The sequence below is a fragment of the Ctenopharyngodon idella genome, chromosome 13, assembly GCF_019924925.1.
Source record: "Ctenopharyngodon idella isolate HZGC_01 chromosome 13, HZGC01, whole genome shotgun sequence".
NCBI classification, from domain to species: domain Eukaryota; kingdom Metazoa; phylum Chordata; class Actinopteri; order Cypriniformes; family Xenocyprididae; genus Ctenopharyngodon; species Ctenopharyngodon idella.
The window spans coordinates 29587549-29603019 of NC_067232.1; the positions used below are offsets into that span (position 1 = coordinate 29587549).

The 15471-nt window shown below is 38.5% G+C and overlaps 1 protein-coding gene across 3 annotated transcripts in view; it reads right to left on the bottom strand.

Annotated features, from left to right (window-relative positions):
* Nucleotides 1-15471, bottom strand: part of LOC127524512 (GTPase IMAP family member 7-like) — a 55917-nt gene that overhangs the window by 38421 nt on the left and 2025 nt on the right. The window contains exon 3 of one of the 3 annotated variants that reach the window (XM_051916058.1): nucleotides 14035-14307. The exons of the other annotated variants lie outside the window; for them this stretch is intronic. Coding sequence (XP_051772018.1) covers nucleotides 14035-14307 — 273 coding nt within the window. The remainder of the gene's footprint in view (nucleotides 1-14034; nucleotides 14308-15471) is intronic. 3 annotated transcript variants of the gene reach the window in all.

Below are 15471 nucleotides of genomic sequence, written 5' to 3' on the forward strand. Positions count from 1 at the left end.
AGCCCTCATTTTCAGTTAGTTCTTGGTCCTGTATTGTCTTAATGTAGAGTGTGTTCATGCTAGTTCGATTCTCCAGTTATCTCCTGTGTTTTGATTAAAGACTTTGTATCTGCACTTCCACATGTGTGTTGACTAGAGCACACCAGAATCCTGACCGATATAAGGGAAATTCTGATTGGAGAGAGGGGGGAGAGGAAAACGGAGGATTGCCGGTTGAAAAGAGAGGTCTGTGCGTCTTCTGAGTTTAAGCCTAATATAGAGTATATAACCGCTGAATAAGTAATGTATATTAAAATTACATTTTAGGTGTAATAAATGTTGTGAAGACTTTTGTTCAGTTTGTGTTTTATACTCTGTACAAGAGTTTAATGTAAGATACATTTTCCTTGGAGCCTGCTTCTCAGTGCAGCATGAAGCACCATTAACCGAGTGAGAAACCAGTTGTCTAACTGGCTATTGACTGCAAATATTCTTCTGAGTTTGGTTTATTTCGAGGATGAGACTGTGTCGAATCACCAGACCAGGCCGCACGCTAAATCCCCCCTGGCATCATGGGAGAGAATCGCACCGCCATTCTGCCGACTGCTGGGGAGACTACTGGATGATCTGCCGCTTCCAAGGAGGAAATCACGGATTTCAGCTGCCTTAAAAATAGGGTGTTCAGGTGATCTGTTTGATTTTATTTTGGCTCATTAGAGTGAAGAGGCCATTTGCTGTTTTCAAGGCCCCAACTACAACACAACTACAGCATGGATGTCAGATTGGATCTGCATCCAAGCCTTACATCACCAAGTGCAATGCAAAGCGTCGGATGCAGTGGTGTAAAGCACACCGCCACTGGACTCTAGAGCAGTGGAGACGTGTTCTCTGGAGTGACGAATCACGCTTCTCTGTCTGGCAATCCGATGGACGAGTCTGGGTTTGGCGGTTGCCAGGAGAACGGTACTTGCCTGACTGCATTGTGCCAAGTGTAAAGTTTGGTGGAGGGGGGATTATGGTGTGGGGTTGTTTTTCAGGGGTTGGGCTTGACCCTTAGTTCCAGTGAAAGGAACTCTTAATGCTTCAGCATACCAAGACATTTTGGACAATTTCATGCTCCCAACTTTGTGGGAACAGTTTGGGGATGGCCCCTTCCTGTTCCAACATGACTGCGCACCAGTGCACAAAGCAAGGTCCATAAAGACATGGATGAGCGAGCTTAGTGTGGAGGAACTTGACTGGCCTGCACAGAGTCCTGACCTCAACCCGATAGAACACCTTTGGGATGAATTAGAGTGGAGACTGTGAGCCAGGCCTTCTCGCCAACATCACTGCCTGACCTCACAAATGCACTTCTAGAAGAATGGTCAAAAATTCCCATAAATACACTCCTAAACCTTGTGGAAAGCCTTCCCAGAAGAGTTGAAGCTGTTATAGTTGCAAAGGGTAGGCCAACTCCATATTAAACCCTACGGATTAAGAATGGGATGTCATTAAAGTTCATGTGCACGTAAAGGCAGGCGTCACAAAATTTTTGGCAATATAGTGCATGAGGGAGAAAGCGAACTTGTGTGCATGGAGAAAACAAAGTAGGAGATAAAAATTACAGTTACTAACAAGTTTTAATGAATGACCAACGTTTTTATTTTTTTGAAATGCTAAAAATTTTATACGCGGTATGGCCATAACATGGTAGTATACTAAAGCTTCAAAATACTGTTGTCGCTGTATTTTATTAAACAGTAGTATCGTCAATATGGTAGTAATGTAAGTAATGTTGCGGTAGTTAACACTACTTAAAACATTCATTTGAACACTTATGTCCGTAAAAACATGAAAGAGTCTTTTTGAGTGCCGTTACCTTTCTGCTGTGCTCTGTAAGGGTGCGAAATGCTGTATAGTATTCACGCCTTGTCCACCTTATTTTGCAATCTATTTTCTGTGAATGAGTGAGACTTCTGATTCAATTATCCGCTATATAAATAACTATAAGAATAACAAAGTGCAGTAAACAGTAAAATTATATGCACTACAAAGTAAACTAATGTGTTTATAATTATGACAAGATGAGTGAAGAAGGGGAATCCACACACCAAACAAATGCAGACTTCAAGGTCCTTTGAGCAAAAAGAGGTTTACTGAAGATTCGTGTACAGACTGTGGTGCGGCTGCAGATGGATGGGTTAAGGCTCTGGAAGGCCCTGTATCTTTTTTTTTTCTTTTTCTTCTTTCTCTGTATTGTTTGTACCTTTGCTGCACCCATGTGGTTGGTTGATTGGTAACTGGTCATTTATCCAGCTGATCCAACTAATCATCTGATGTCTCTGAGCGCTGCCTTGATCATTTAAATGCTGTGTATTACTTGTAAAATTTCATGCACTGAAGATAGTTCAAGATGGACTAAAACATTTGCTTTTTTTTTTTTTTTTTTACTTTGTGTATGGTCACATTTTTTGTTAATACACTTTATATTTTGTTACATGAATCTTCAGTAAACCTCTTTTTGCTCAAAGGACCTTGAACTCTGCATTTGTTTGGTGTGCGGATTCCCCTTCTTCACTCATCTTGTTCATTGACTGAATCGACGCACCCAAGTATACTACTGTATTCAAAAATAGGTGCAGATAGATATAATTTTTGCTTATAATTATGACAATACACTAAAATAATGTGATAAATACCATTTTGCAATATCAAGCAGCATAAAGTTTTATGTACAGGTATAAAATGATTGAAAGCGGATTACACCGGAAGCCAGACACATTCAATTTACAAATGGCCGCACGTTTTGAGTGTTTCCATTGCAGTTCATTTTGCAGTGAGACATTGCTCGTCGTTGTCCACACTGCAGTTTATCAGGAGGAAGGGACCGAAAAGATTTTTTTTTTTTAAATTAGCAGCTCAAACATCACTTTTCAACATCATAAACTTTATATAAGAATATATTCTCTCAGTTTGTCCTTTGCTCATTTGACCACTTCTGTTCTGGAGCAGGTGTAATGGTTTATTTCTAGAACGATCTTTGCAATGACAATTCCATTCATCAACATGGTGGCATTTGCACTTGGTTCTTATCAATCATTTCAATTCTTATAATGTGATTTTAACATTATAAATGAATTATATGTTTTAATATACATACTGTCCTGTAAGAGTCGAAAATTTCAAAATATGGGGGCAAAAAATGCTCCTGTATGAGTTATTGTTTTTTAGCATGATTGCAAATGTGATTTTTTTTTTTTTTTTTTTTTTTTTAGAACAGATCGGTAAACAAAAAGTTAAAGGGGTCATGAAGTGAGAAATCAACTTTTCCTTGAGCTTTAGATATATAAGATGTCATCGCACTATAAGAATATCCTGTAAGTTTCAGAACTGAAAACTTCCCTTCCAACAATGTGAATGTCTCAGTTGAGCTTTATTTATTTGTATTCGGTACATTTCACTGTGGATTCTTTGGTAAATCAATCGCATTTCGGCACAGGACTTTTACAATATAGACTCGACAGTAATGCAACAACATGTCAGTAACTGTGTTAATTCTGATGCCTGATCTGATATTAATGATTCATGTACAATCAGATGATCTTTGTTTATGTGTCAGTAAATCAAACCAGTAACTAAACGCTCAACTTCGCCTTGTTTCTCTTAGTAGGATGAAAATATTTGATTAAGTTAATTAAATGGTGATTAAATTTTATATAGAAAGCGATCAAAGAATGCTGCCTTTACAATCGCTGGAGCTGTCAATCAAACAGCATGAGTTTATCAGTGACTGAGTTCTGGACTCACACTTTTTTTTAACAAAATGAGATTTAAATGAGAGTGTCTTTATTATTTCTCAGACAAAATGCTGCATATTTCTTTGTGAAATTGAAATATCTTTATAACAAAACTAAACTGAAATTTTAAAACAAATCCTAAATCAAATAAATAAATAATACAAAATGACTTTTCACGATTAGTTAACCTTGAGAGCTGTAATAGTAAAAACATGCTGAAAGTTTTCCAGAGAGTAATACTTGGCTATTTCATATGCAAAGGTGTCAGCCAATCACAGCAGTGGGCGTTTACACTGAAGTCTCACAGAGACACGCCCCTTAAAACAGAGCGTTCAAATCAGAGAGATAAAATCAGGGTAGGAAAAATGCCTTTTATTTCTAAATTATGACCATTTTGGATGTAAAAATCATACTAACATTATAAGTGCAGCCCAGGAAACATTATAAAGCAATAAAACAACGCAGTTCATGACCCCTTTAATATTAAACCTCTGAGTTGAAAAAGTCTGAGAGTGCAAAAGTGGGAGAGTAGAGGGTTGGAAAAAGGGAGACAACAACCAATAAAACACAGAGCTGAAACAGACACATATTAAGATAGGACCACGGAGGAAAAAAGCCCCACAAAAAAAAACAAAAAACAAAAAAAAAACCAGAGTCGAGGGCACCTTCATGTGTTCGTATATGACAACAAACTCCCAAGAACGAGGGAGGAACGCATAAGAATATTTAAAAGGTCTAATAATATTTTCATTACATTTATTTTCATTACATTTACAACAAACAAACGACACACATCAGTTTAATACAGAAACAATAATGGCATAGTAACTTTTTTTGTCAATTGTTCTTTAAATTTTCGGTCTAAGAATTTTGTGTATAAGAATAATTCCTTGTGTCATTGCTTTCATGATCAGACGTATGTCAGTATCAGTGTCCTTATTTGCACATATTTCATTTGAAGAAGACGTGATTAAATATATGCACATTCACGGTGCTGGTTCATGTTTAGAGCACTAGAGTATGTGAAATATGTCCATAAAAACTTAAAACACGCTTACTCCAGTCAGTACAGGATCTCTATTATCTGCACTGCGAGCGTTCAGAAATCGCTCTCCGCATGATTGCATGTTTGAATTCTCCGCTGTAATGCGATCTCATGCGTAACAAAGAGCTTGTATCGGCTTCTATACTCTTTGTGCGTATCAGCGCAGTGATTGGGTTTAAAGAGTTAATTCTCATAAATAAATGCAGATAAGGGCGAAAACGTCAAATGCTGTAGAGAGAAGAACAATGAGCACTTAGTTAAAATGCTCGACAGAGATTGGGCTCACCGGAGGTGGTAGACGGGGTTCGCTCTGATGGCTCGTCGTCACTGAAGTCGGGGAACTGGCGGTGGGGGTGGCGCAGTGGGCGACCTCGTTGTTTCGGTCTTCAGGTGCTGAAGTTGGGCAGTGAGTTCGGACACCTGCGCTACCAAGGCTTGCACCACGCGACCCGTAGAAGCCATTTGTTCCGGCGGAGCTACGGGTGGGCCAGGCCCACCCAGATTGTCAGCTTGCCCACCCAGTCAGATCTAGGGAAATATATAGTATATATATATATATATATATTTTTTTTATAAAACAATTTTCTAACGTTTAACAATTCTTCAATAACTTTTTTAAATTTGATTCGTTTTTTTGTTTTTCATGCATTAAAACTCTTAATAAGAATATGCTAATTCGTCTCTTTGTCACACGCCAGTAGCAGCTATTATGTTCTTCGCGCAAATATCCGGATTTCAACCAGCAGCGCCCTTTTTATGTTAAAAAAAAAATGGCTAACCCGCTATCTATGATGCATTTAATAAAGAAAAACGTCTTGACAAAGATGACAGGACGCCGTTACAACTTTTATCGTTTGAACGAGAACTAACAGATAGGCTAATTAGTTTATGACGATATCAACATCTTCAGTTCAAAACCCAGCCGACTCTGACTTGTTTAGAACAGACAAGAGCCACACAAGGTAAGCTGTAGGTGTTTAGTCTGGCCCGCCGTGGCATGATAATGCAATATTTTTTGCATGTAATATTTGTGAGCAAGGGATTTTCTGAAATGTACACATATAAGTAAGTGGCGTAACTACAGACAGTGCAGCCGCACGTGGGTCCTGCCACATCGCAAGCGGCCCCTGGCGACGAAGTGACTTTATTAATATAAATATTAAAATAAATATAAATATTAATAATGCAATATAATTAATGCCGAGATTCTTTACAGCAGTGAATAAATACATAAATTCGACAGATTTATTCATGTACTGTAATGGTCTCGTGGTAGAATTTTTGGCTAGCGTTTCTGAGGTTCCGGGTTCTAATCCGCCCTCATATCTTTTTTTTTTTCTCATTAAAACCAAAGGTGAAGGTGAAGGTGAATCAGTGATTGTACATCAAGAGCAAGGACACGTTGTGTGCATTTTGTTTTGTGCTTTAAGTTTTACCAGAACTAAACGCTCGATTGTCTGTGTGAACACTGCGCATGTGCACGAGCGCCAAGAACGAGCACTGGCCATTATTTCAAAAACAACACATTCCAGCGGATAGATCGCCTCTTCTTTAACACAGACCTACGAATTTCTTATTCTCGCAGAAAAACAGCTGAAAGCGCACCCTGTTTTTTATTTATTTTATTTTACAAAAGTACAAGGTTTTGTTGTTATTGTGAGCATACACGAATAAAAGTAGACCATTTGTAGTCTTGCACCAATCTGTAGTCTATCGCCAAAAATGACGAAAGGCCTATATTTTAAGTTGTTTCTGTCATGAGGAAAAAATCCATCAGAACGCGCCGGCGCATTCGTCGGCCAGAGGGATAAAAATAGCCAATTTAGTTTCATATTTATATTTAAATATTAGGCTATAGAGCCTAATATTATTTTTTAAATTTCACCTATGTTGATTATGAAAGTGAATAGCATGACGGATGCGCATGCAATGTCGGGAGACATGCAGCGGGTCAGACATGAGTTTGACCACTTCATTAAGTTTTGTTTTATAGTAAGCCTTTCTTTAAAGTGAATTTCGTTTTGTAGAAATTGTATCTTAATTTCAATCAATGTTTCATCAACCAATTGCCTATATTTAATGAATAGGAAGAACACCAAGAACGTCGGGTGTGGAATGGATTGAAGTGCGTAACAAACGAACCCATGTTTCCGCGGCCTTTGAATAAGGCTGAAGCAATATTCTGTTTTTATTCAATTTCTTAAATACATGTCTTTATTAGGCTACTTAATTAATTGATAAGATATTGTTGGTCTAACAATATATTTTAGTTGGTCTAAATTAAGTAAGTTAGACACAAATTTGCGTAAGGTTCCCTTCTAGACAAGCGCGTATGTGCTTCATAACTGTGCAGCCCAGGGGGCCCGTCATAATAGCTGCACTGGGGCCCGTCATTACTATGTTACGCCACTGATATAAGCCACTTGTATGGCAGGTTGTCGGTACAGGACTCAGGGGCGCTCAAATTCGTTATTTCAAATGTAGCCTATAGGCACGCGGCAGCCGCGCTCATAATGGAAGCGACGCGCATGCAGTGCGTTTTCCAGGCGCATCGATATGAAAAATTCTCAACTTTTCAGAATGCCGCAAACGCACCGCAGGTCATGTGACAAGAACGCCACTGAGGGACGGTCCATCATTTTTTTCCCTCCCAAATTAAGCCAGTTGAAAAACATGGGATGATGCGAATTATTCTGGCCCACCCACACTTTTAGAGGCCCACCCACCATCCACTTTCTGCCTCCGCCACTGCCGTACGGATCACGGATCAACAACGATCCGTTTAACCACTACTAAATAGGCTACCATCACGATTAAAAACGTGACACTGATTTCATACAGCAGTTCAATTAACAAGTAGTTAATATTAAGCCACTTACATTTTAGAAGGAACATTGACTGTTTTTGTTCTATTTTATCAGCGAAAATAGTTTCAAACAAAGATCACAGCAGTAAGCGCAACACTCAGCCTTGTTTTCATTACTGAATGATTCAGCGATTTGAATGAATCTCTTGAATGAATGAATCACTGACTCAGTCATTAAGACGGTTACTTGTCGCCACCTACTGGTGGTTTAGTTTAATTTTTAAAAGTATCATTTCCCCCCAACACTTTCAAAAAAATATTTAAAACAATCCCATAACATTATTTAATGCAGTTGTAATCAATCAAAAATATGCAGATTTACATATGTCAAAGCTGCAATATTCTGAAAGGATATTGCTTCAGAACAAATTTATATTTTCACCACAAAAAAAAAAAAAATACTATTTTTTTTCCAGATAAGCAACTGTTTTACTCATACAAGTGAATGACTGATTTACGTGTCCACATGAGAAGGCTGTATATCGAGCCCTGTATGTAGTCTTAATGGGCCGTGTTTCAGTCACCATTTCATATTGAATGACAACAAAAACAGAAAAAATATATAGATGAAACAATTTTATTGGGAATTTGGCTGTATTAAAATATATTATGTGAGCAAAAAGGGTAGCACCAGAGAAGCAAACAAATGTTGGGCTGACACTTGGCAGAATGCGAATACAACAATGACATGATGAATATTCTAATTGCCGTATGACGTCATCTATCGACATTTAGCGGCATATATGTGGCATTAAAAAATGAAAAATTTGCATTAAAAAGGCATTAAATTAGATTTGATGAAACCTGAAGAAACCCTGGTACAGCCAGCAGAGGTTCCCTTTAAAGTCATCATGAAAGGGAAGCTGCGCTCGTCTTTTCTTCTCTATTGTTCCGTATATCTGAGTGAAACGCTTCTGGAACAAGAATAAATGTTGGGCGGGGCTTGATTTTGTCTGTGGGGAATTGATTGGATGGTTGTGGTTTGTTATTGGTGGATCTCATGTGAGTGACAGGTTGCCCCGCCCTCATCATCAGAAAAGAGAAGAGACGCTGCAAGAGGGAGGAGAAGATATTCTGATTCAAGATTATGAGGAATATGAATTTAAAACAATAATGATGTGCACTGATAAGTCATGTAGAATAAACACTGCAATATTCTATAAAAAAGAAAAAAAAAAAGAATTGTCCATTGTTTGATTTGAAACCCCAACAGTATCACATAGGAAGAGAAAGAATGGAATAGAGGAGGAGATGGGGAGGTGGAGGGATGACTGCTTACACACACTCGAAATGATGATTGACAGGACTGAATGTTTAGGCTCCTCCCAAACCTATCATTTAAATGACATATGTGCCTGAAATCATTTAATTCTAGTGTTATATAAGCAATATCACACGAATAGCAGTATACATGATCTACAGCTATATTGCACTTCTACGAGTGTGATATTGTGTTTATACAACAGTTCGACAGCACAAGTGTGTAAATAAATAAGAACAACGGAGTGTCTTTAAAAACCCTCTTTTGTGAGGAACTACTTCCTTCCACCACGGATTAAAATCTCAAGTTGACAGAATAGCAGGTGCCCCAAGCCACCGTTACCAATATAAAAACGTCACTTCAGAACTAGTAATGAAGAAATGCTGAGTCGCTTCATTGAAACTATTATGTAGAGTAGAATATTATGAGAGAGAGATCGACTTAAAGCAAGCATATTACCTGTATCTGATATTCTTCAGGTCAATCATAATCACAAAATCAGTTTTAATGTCCACTGTGGAAATTATCTTTGTCTTTAACAGTTAAGGGGATTTCCCATGACACCGCTAGTCAATGCATGTCAGTTGCGTCTTGTAAGATGTTGCTTAAAGTAAAAGCAATGTCCTTGTTTCAGTCCTTTTCTATATAAAAGTCTTTGCGTAAAATAATGTACTCACTCATACTCATGCGACTGATGCGACAGTCTTTGCCACCATCTAATGGCGTATTAATTGTAGCGAATTAGCTCAAAAGGGAAATATGAGTAATTAATCATAACTCATTATAATTAATTATAAATATTTGAATCAGTTAATCAAATTTACTTTATATAGCTGAATATTATATATTAATATTACAATCAATTAATCTGTTCGGCCAGCGAACACTCAGTATTGATCATCTAGCAACTCCGTGGCCACAGAAAAATAACGCTTTCTTAGCATGTAGCTGTGATCGTAATCATTATCAGTGACATTGGTTAATGAGCAGATCAGAATCAACTCGCAAGAATGTGCACACATGTTTTATTTAACTAAATCATGAACACATAGCTAGACTAAACACACACAGACATATACAAATCACGCATATATAGGAAATGAGAGAGTGGAAATGAATTTGAACCGTAGTATAACAGGGGAATGGAGCTATGAAAAGAGACATTTAACGAGCTGGAAGAACCATCAGTTTCTCACATATAAAGCAACTTTGTTAACAAAGGGGTTCACAACTTAATACTAAATCACCGTTTAGTGTTCAAATGTACAATACTTGCAAATGCCTTAGCTGTTGAGGAGCATCCGGATATGAGTCTCAGGAGAAATTCTTGATGGTTCGGTCCGATAGTGCTGAAGTTGAAATCACTATCTTCTGTGTTGAGTGAAGAAATGGCGGCGAACTTGTGCTGTTAATTTGATTCTGTTGTCGAGGAAGTTGTGCATGGCTTGAAGTGGATGAGGCCTGCCAGCCCGGCTCGGGGGCTGTGTGGGGTCTCCAGCATCAGTAGAATCAGCAGGAACAAAGAGAAGAACCAGAGGAAGAGTGCGATCTGTGTGGGGGCTTTTAACCTCTACAGAAGTCACACCTTTGAGTTTTGGCTTGACCAATGAGAAAGGTGCAATTTCCAAGTGGAAAAAGTTCCTTTGTTTGAAAGTGACTTCATTTGTATGAGGAGTAAGCTGGCAAGTTTGTGCCCATTTATACTCTGATAAATATAACAAACATAAAATGCATTCTAACAGATGATGCCCACCAACGTGTGAGTCATTAAACGACAAGTAAAGCCAAGTCTACACTACAGGACTTTAAACGTCGGCAGATCACTGTGCTGTTCAGACTACATGACTTGCTGTGGAGTCTTGAAGTCGTTGTGGTGTTCACACTACATGACACTACGTAAATGATCCGCAACAGGAGGTTACACACTACACGAGCTGATGACACCTCTGTCACCCAAAGACCTGTCGCCGAGCCCGTTAACTTGCAAATCGGGCTTAAATCGGGCTTAAAATCCTGTAGTGTAAAATTGCCATAATTGGATATGAAACACCACCTTGTCACAGACACGCCAGGCTCCACCGTCAGCCAATCACAGCGCACTCTCTCACCAGAGTACTAAACACACACACCTGTTCCCCATCAGCACCTCATCACTGCAGACATAAATGCACACCACTCACCTCAGTCAGTTGTCCGGTCTCGTTCTAACGAAGGACTCTTCATGTTGATCTCCAAGTCTTCTGAAATACTTACTTGTTCTACTCCAGCGTGTTTTCCCAGTCTCCGTGCTTCCTCGTCTGTGTGTGAGTGTACCCACCTTCATCGTGTGTTCATCCTGTCAACGGCCATCCACGATCTGCAAACCTGTAAGACAGAGGACTGTATCAGTGTTTAGTATTCACTCCACTAAGACTCCATCTTCTACCCACTAACCTGCATTACTGTGTTTACCGTGCTGTTCTCCAATAAACTACCATCTGCTTCTACATCTGTGTCTCCTGCCCTTCCGTAACACACCTAGATGGGCTACATTATCTAGTAGATCCGTCATCATGGATTCATAACACTATACAATATACAAAAGAACAATATACAAATAGTAATAATACACAAAATGTACTGGGGTAATGCATGTTCATTCATGTACACAGATTTGTCGATGAATTAGTGGCAAAGATTCCGTTTCTATGGACTGAATGTATGATTCTTGTGGCCTGTGCTTTTCTGATCTCCCAGGTGTCTTTGAAGTGTATGATGGTAGTTCTCAGTGGGGCGCAGACCTTATAGAGTCTGCATGTTGTAAGGATTGACTTTTACAAATGTGTGTTTGATCACTCCAGACGCTACATAATGTAACTTTCACTGAAGTCGAAATCACAATCACTAACGGATTCTTTCTCAATACCAAAATACAGCATGTTACTTATATAAAATATTATTTATTGAACAACAATAGCCATTATAACAGTATAAGAAATTGGTACAATAAGAAAATAAACACAAGCAAAAACAGTTCAGTCAAAAGTACAAAAGCAGCGCTCTAGTAAGTACAGGATTTAAGTTCAATGTAAATATAGTTATGAAACTGATGCAAAAACTGATCAAATGAGATCAAGACAGTCTAGCAATGATTATGTCAGAGATCATATTTGAATAAGGAATAACAAATTTATTTATTACAGAGACAAACAAATTAAGTAAATAATAGTTTATAATAAAATCCAGAGTATTGTATGTAACAGATGAAAGGAAAGAACGAAAGAAGATCTTTGCAGAATGAAATGAGACAAAGAAGAGATGAAGCAGAAGCAGAAAGATTAGAAGTAGCCAGAAGTAGAAGAGAGGCGAAAAGCAAGGAAATCTTACATCCCATTTAAACTCATGTTTTGGTCTAATAAGAAAAGGTCAAACAGACTTATCCTTTATATCATAGTTGGTGTAATGGCTAGGTCAGAGTGACTGGTCAAATGTCAAAGATAGATGAAAATAAATACAGAAGGTGTTGCTTTGACACCTTTAAGAGAATATTGCAGATCTTGTATTGCCTCATTTCCGCAGAGATGGAAACAGACATATTTTGATACAAAGGTACATCAAGTTCAAATGAGCAACTAATTCTGAAAACATCATCGCTTCTGCAGTACTTGGCAGGCGTCCAATATCTAACCACAAACGTGTCAACGTGACCTGACACACTGGAATACTTGAAGAACAATTGAATATAGCAAGCATACATACTCTTAAAGATACAAGAAGAATAACCATTAATGAGTACAATAAAGAGTAGATACTTGAAAATATGATGAGGATTAATATATGGAGTAGGAGTACATGAATATATAAAATCAAAGATAATGTTGATAAATCATAAGCCATAAATGATTAGCATGAAATATGAATAAAATGCATGAGTATTGACCATTTTGGATCCACCAGAAATGTAATATTTTGGCCCTTATCAGTTTGTTCTGGAACAAGTAATAGGCTAGATTAATAAGACCAAAGATTGCCCATTTGATATACCAAAACAAATTATACCTCATGTTTAAACACTATCTACATAAGAGCCAGCAGCAGCTCACATCTCCGAAAGCGACTAAACACATTTTCAAATAGGCAAAGATACATTCCGATAAATTCTGCAGATGCTGATGTATTATATGTCCTAAAGGGACATGGTGATGAGAAAAAAATGAGATGGGAGGAAAACTTTGTTTGTGTTTGCTCTCAAATCTTTTGAGTTCTTTGCAACCGAATGCAGTTTCTTGGGGGAACTCAAAACTTTTGCGTGAAGTATTGACAAATTTTTTCTCCCACCCCATATTTTTCCACCACTATGTCCCTTTAGGGGCTCCGTACTTTTTAGCATTATTTCATGTGTAAAACCACAGTTTCGGGTCATACCGGAGCCAAAACACAAAAGGTATAACCATTTAGTTTAAATGGTGTGTATTTTGACAGTCTTAACACATATCCAAAGTGTCATGGATTTTTTTTTTTTTTTTTTAAATGTCTGTAGGCTATACCTCTCCTGGTTCAAAATGGACCTGAATGCTTTAGGAGGGTTAGAATAAATTACCAAGTCAAACCATTTTTTTTTTTTTTTTTGGTGTATAAAGCAGTATGTAAATTGTGATTAAATAGGCAGGTGTACAATGATAAATGTAACATATGCATCTGCATTTATATAATACATTAGTTACAGAAATGTATATATATAGCCTATATGCCAGGCTCATGTGCGGACATTTTTGCAAAGCGCAAAATACGTACCAATACATATCAGTGAAGTTTCCAACATAACTGAACACTCGAGGACTGTAAAACAGCAAACACTTTTAAAGGGGTGGATGATTATGATTATAGGCTGATTATGACACTTTTACGTCACATTGTCGGGTAGGTTTAGGTTTAGTGTGGGTGGTATGTTATTTAAAATGTCTTTAATCAATGTAAGTTTGCCATTTGCCGACTCTCTTGCTCTTGTTCCCTCGTTTATGTTTATTCCAGTATTTGCTGTCGATGACGTGACAGCGTCCTCCACACTTATCAATGAGCTCCTGTAGTTGTGGACAGTCCTCCATAAATGCTTTAATGGTCTCACCTTCTAGTTGCTCACCATGAGTGAATAAGATCACTGTGTGTTTCAGGACGTGTTCCTCTTTGACTTCAAAGTCTCCAGGTGTGTCAATAACTGTGATATTTCTTCCATGAACTTTTCTCTCTGCTTTTTGACATTCCTCTCCTGCAGTTGAAGCTGAAGCTTTAGTGTTGAATACTTTTTCTCCAAGAATTGTATTCCCGGCACTGCTTTTACCATCTCCTGATTTGCCAAGAAGGACAGTCTTTTTCTCTGGCACCGACTCCGAGGCACTGGCTGTTGGACATAGAAACATTTTAATGAGAGTCTTTAATTTTAAGATCCTGATGCTGTTTTAGAAACTTCAAAACAAGAGTTATCCTAAACCTTTCCTAAAGCAGTCAGTAGCTCTACTCTCTGCCATTGTTAACACATCTACATTTTAGACTATACAGTGCATCCGGAAAGTATTCACAGCGCTTCACTTTTTTTGTTATGTTACAGCCTTATTCCAAAAGGGATTAAATTAATTATTTTCCTCAAAATTCTACAAACAATACCCCATAATGACAACGTGAAAGAAGTTTGTTTGAAATCTTTGCAAATTTATTAAAAATAAAAAAATGAAAAAATCGCATGTATATCAGTATTCACAGCCTTTGCCATGACACTCAGAATTGAGCTCAGGTCCTGATTCCACTGATCATCCTTGAGATGTTTCTAGAACCTGATTGGAGTCCAGCTGTGGTAAATTCAGTTGATTGTACATGATTTGGAAAGGCACACACCTGTCTATATAAGATCCTCAACAGTGCATGTCAGATCACAAACCAAGCCATGAAGTCCAAGGAATTGTCTGTAGACCTCCGAGACAGGATTGTATGGAGGCACAGATCTGGGGAAGGTTACAAAAACATTTCTGCAGCATTGAAGGTCCCAATGAGCACAGTGGCCTCCATCATCCGTAAATGGAAGTTTGGAACCACCAGGACTCTTCCTAGAGAGGGCCGCCTGGACAAACTGAGCGATCAGGGGAGAAGGGCCTTAGTCAGGGAGGTGACCAAGAACCCGATGGTCACTCTGACAGACCTCCAGCATTTCTCTGTGGAGAGAGGAGAACTTTCCAGAAGAACAACCATCTCTGCAGCACTCCACCAATCAGACCTGTATGGTAGAGTGGGCAGACAGAGCCACTCCTCAGTAAAAGGCACATGACAGCCCGTCTGGAGGACTCTCAGACCGTGAGAAACAAAATTCTCTGGTCTGATGAAACAAAGATTGAACTCTTTGGCCTGAATAGCAAGCGTCATGTCTGGAGGAAACCAGGCACCGCTGATCACCTGGCCAATACCATCCCTACAGTGAAGCATGGTGGTGGCAGCATCATGCTGTGGGGATGTTTTTCAGCGGCAGGAACTGGGAGACCAGTCAGGATTGAGGGAAAGATGAATGCAGCAATGT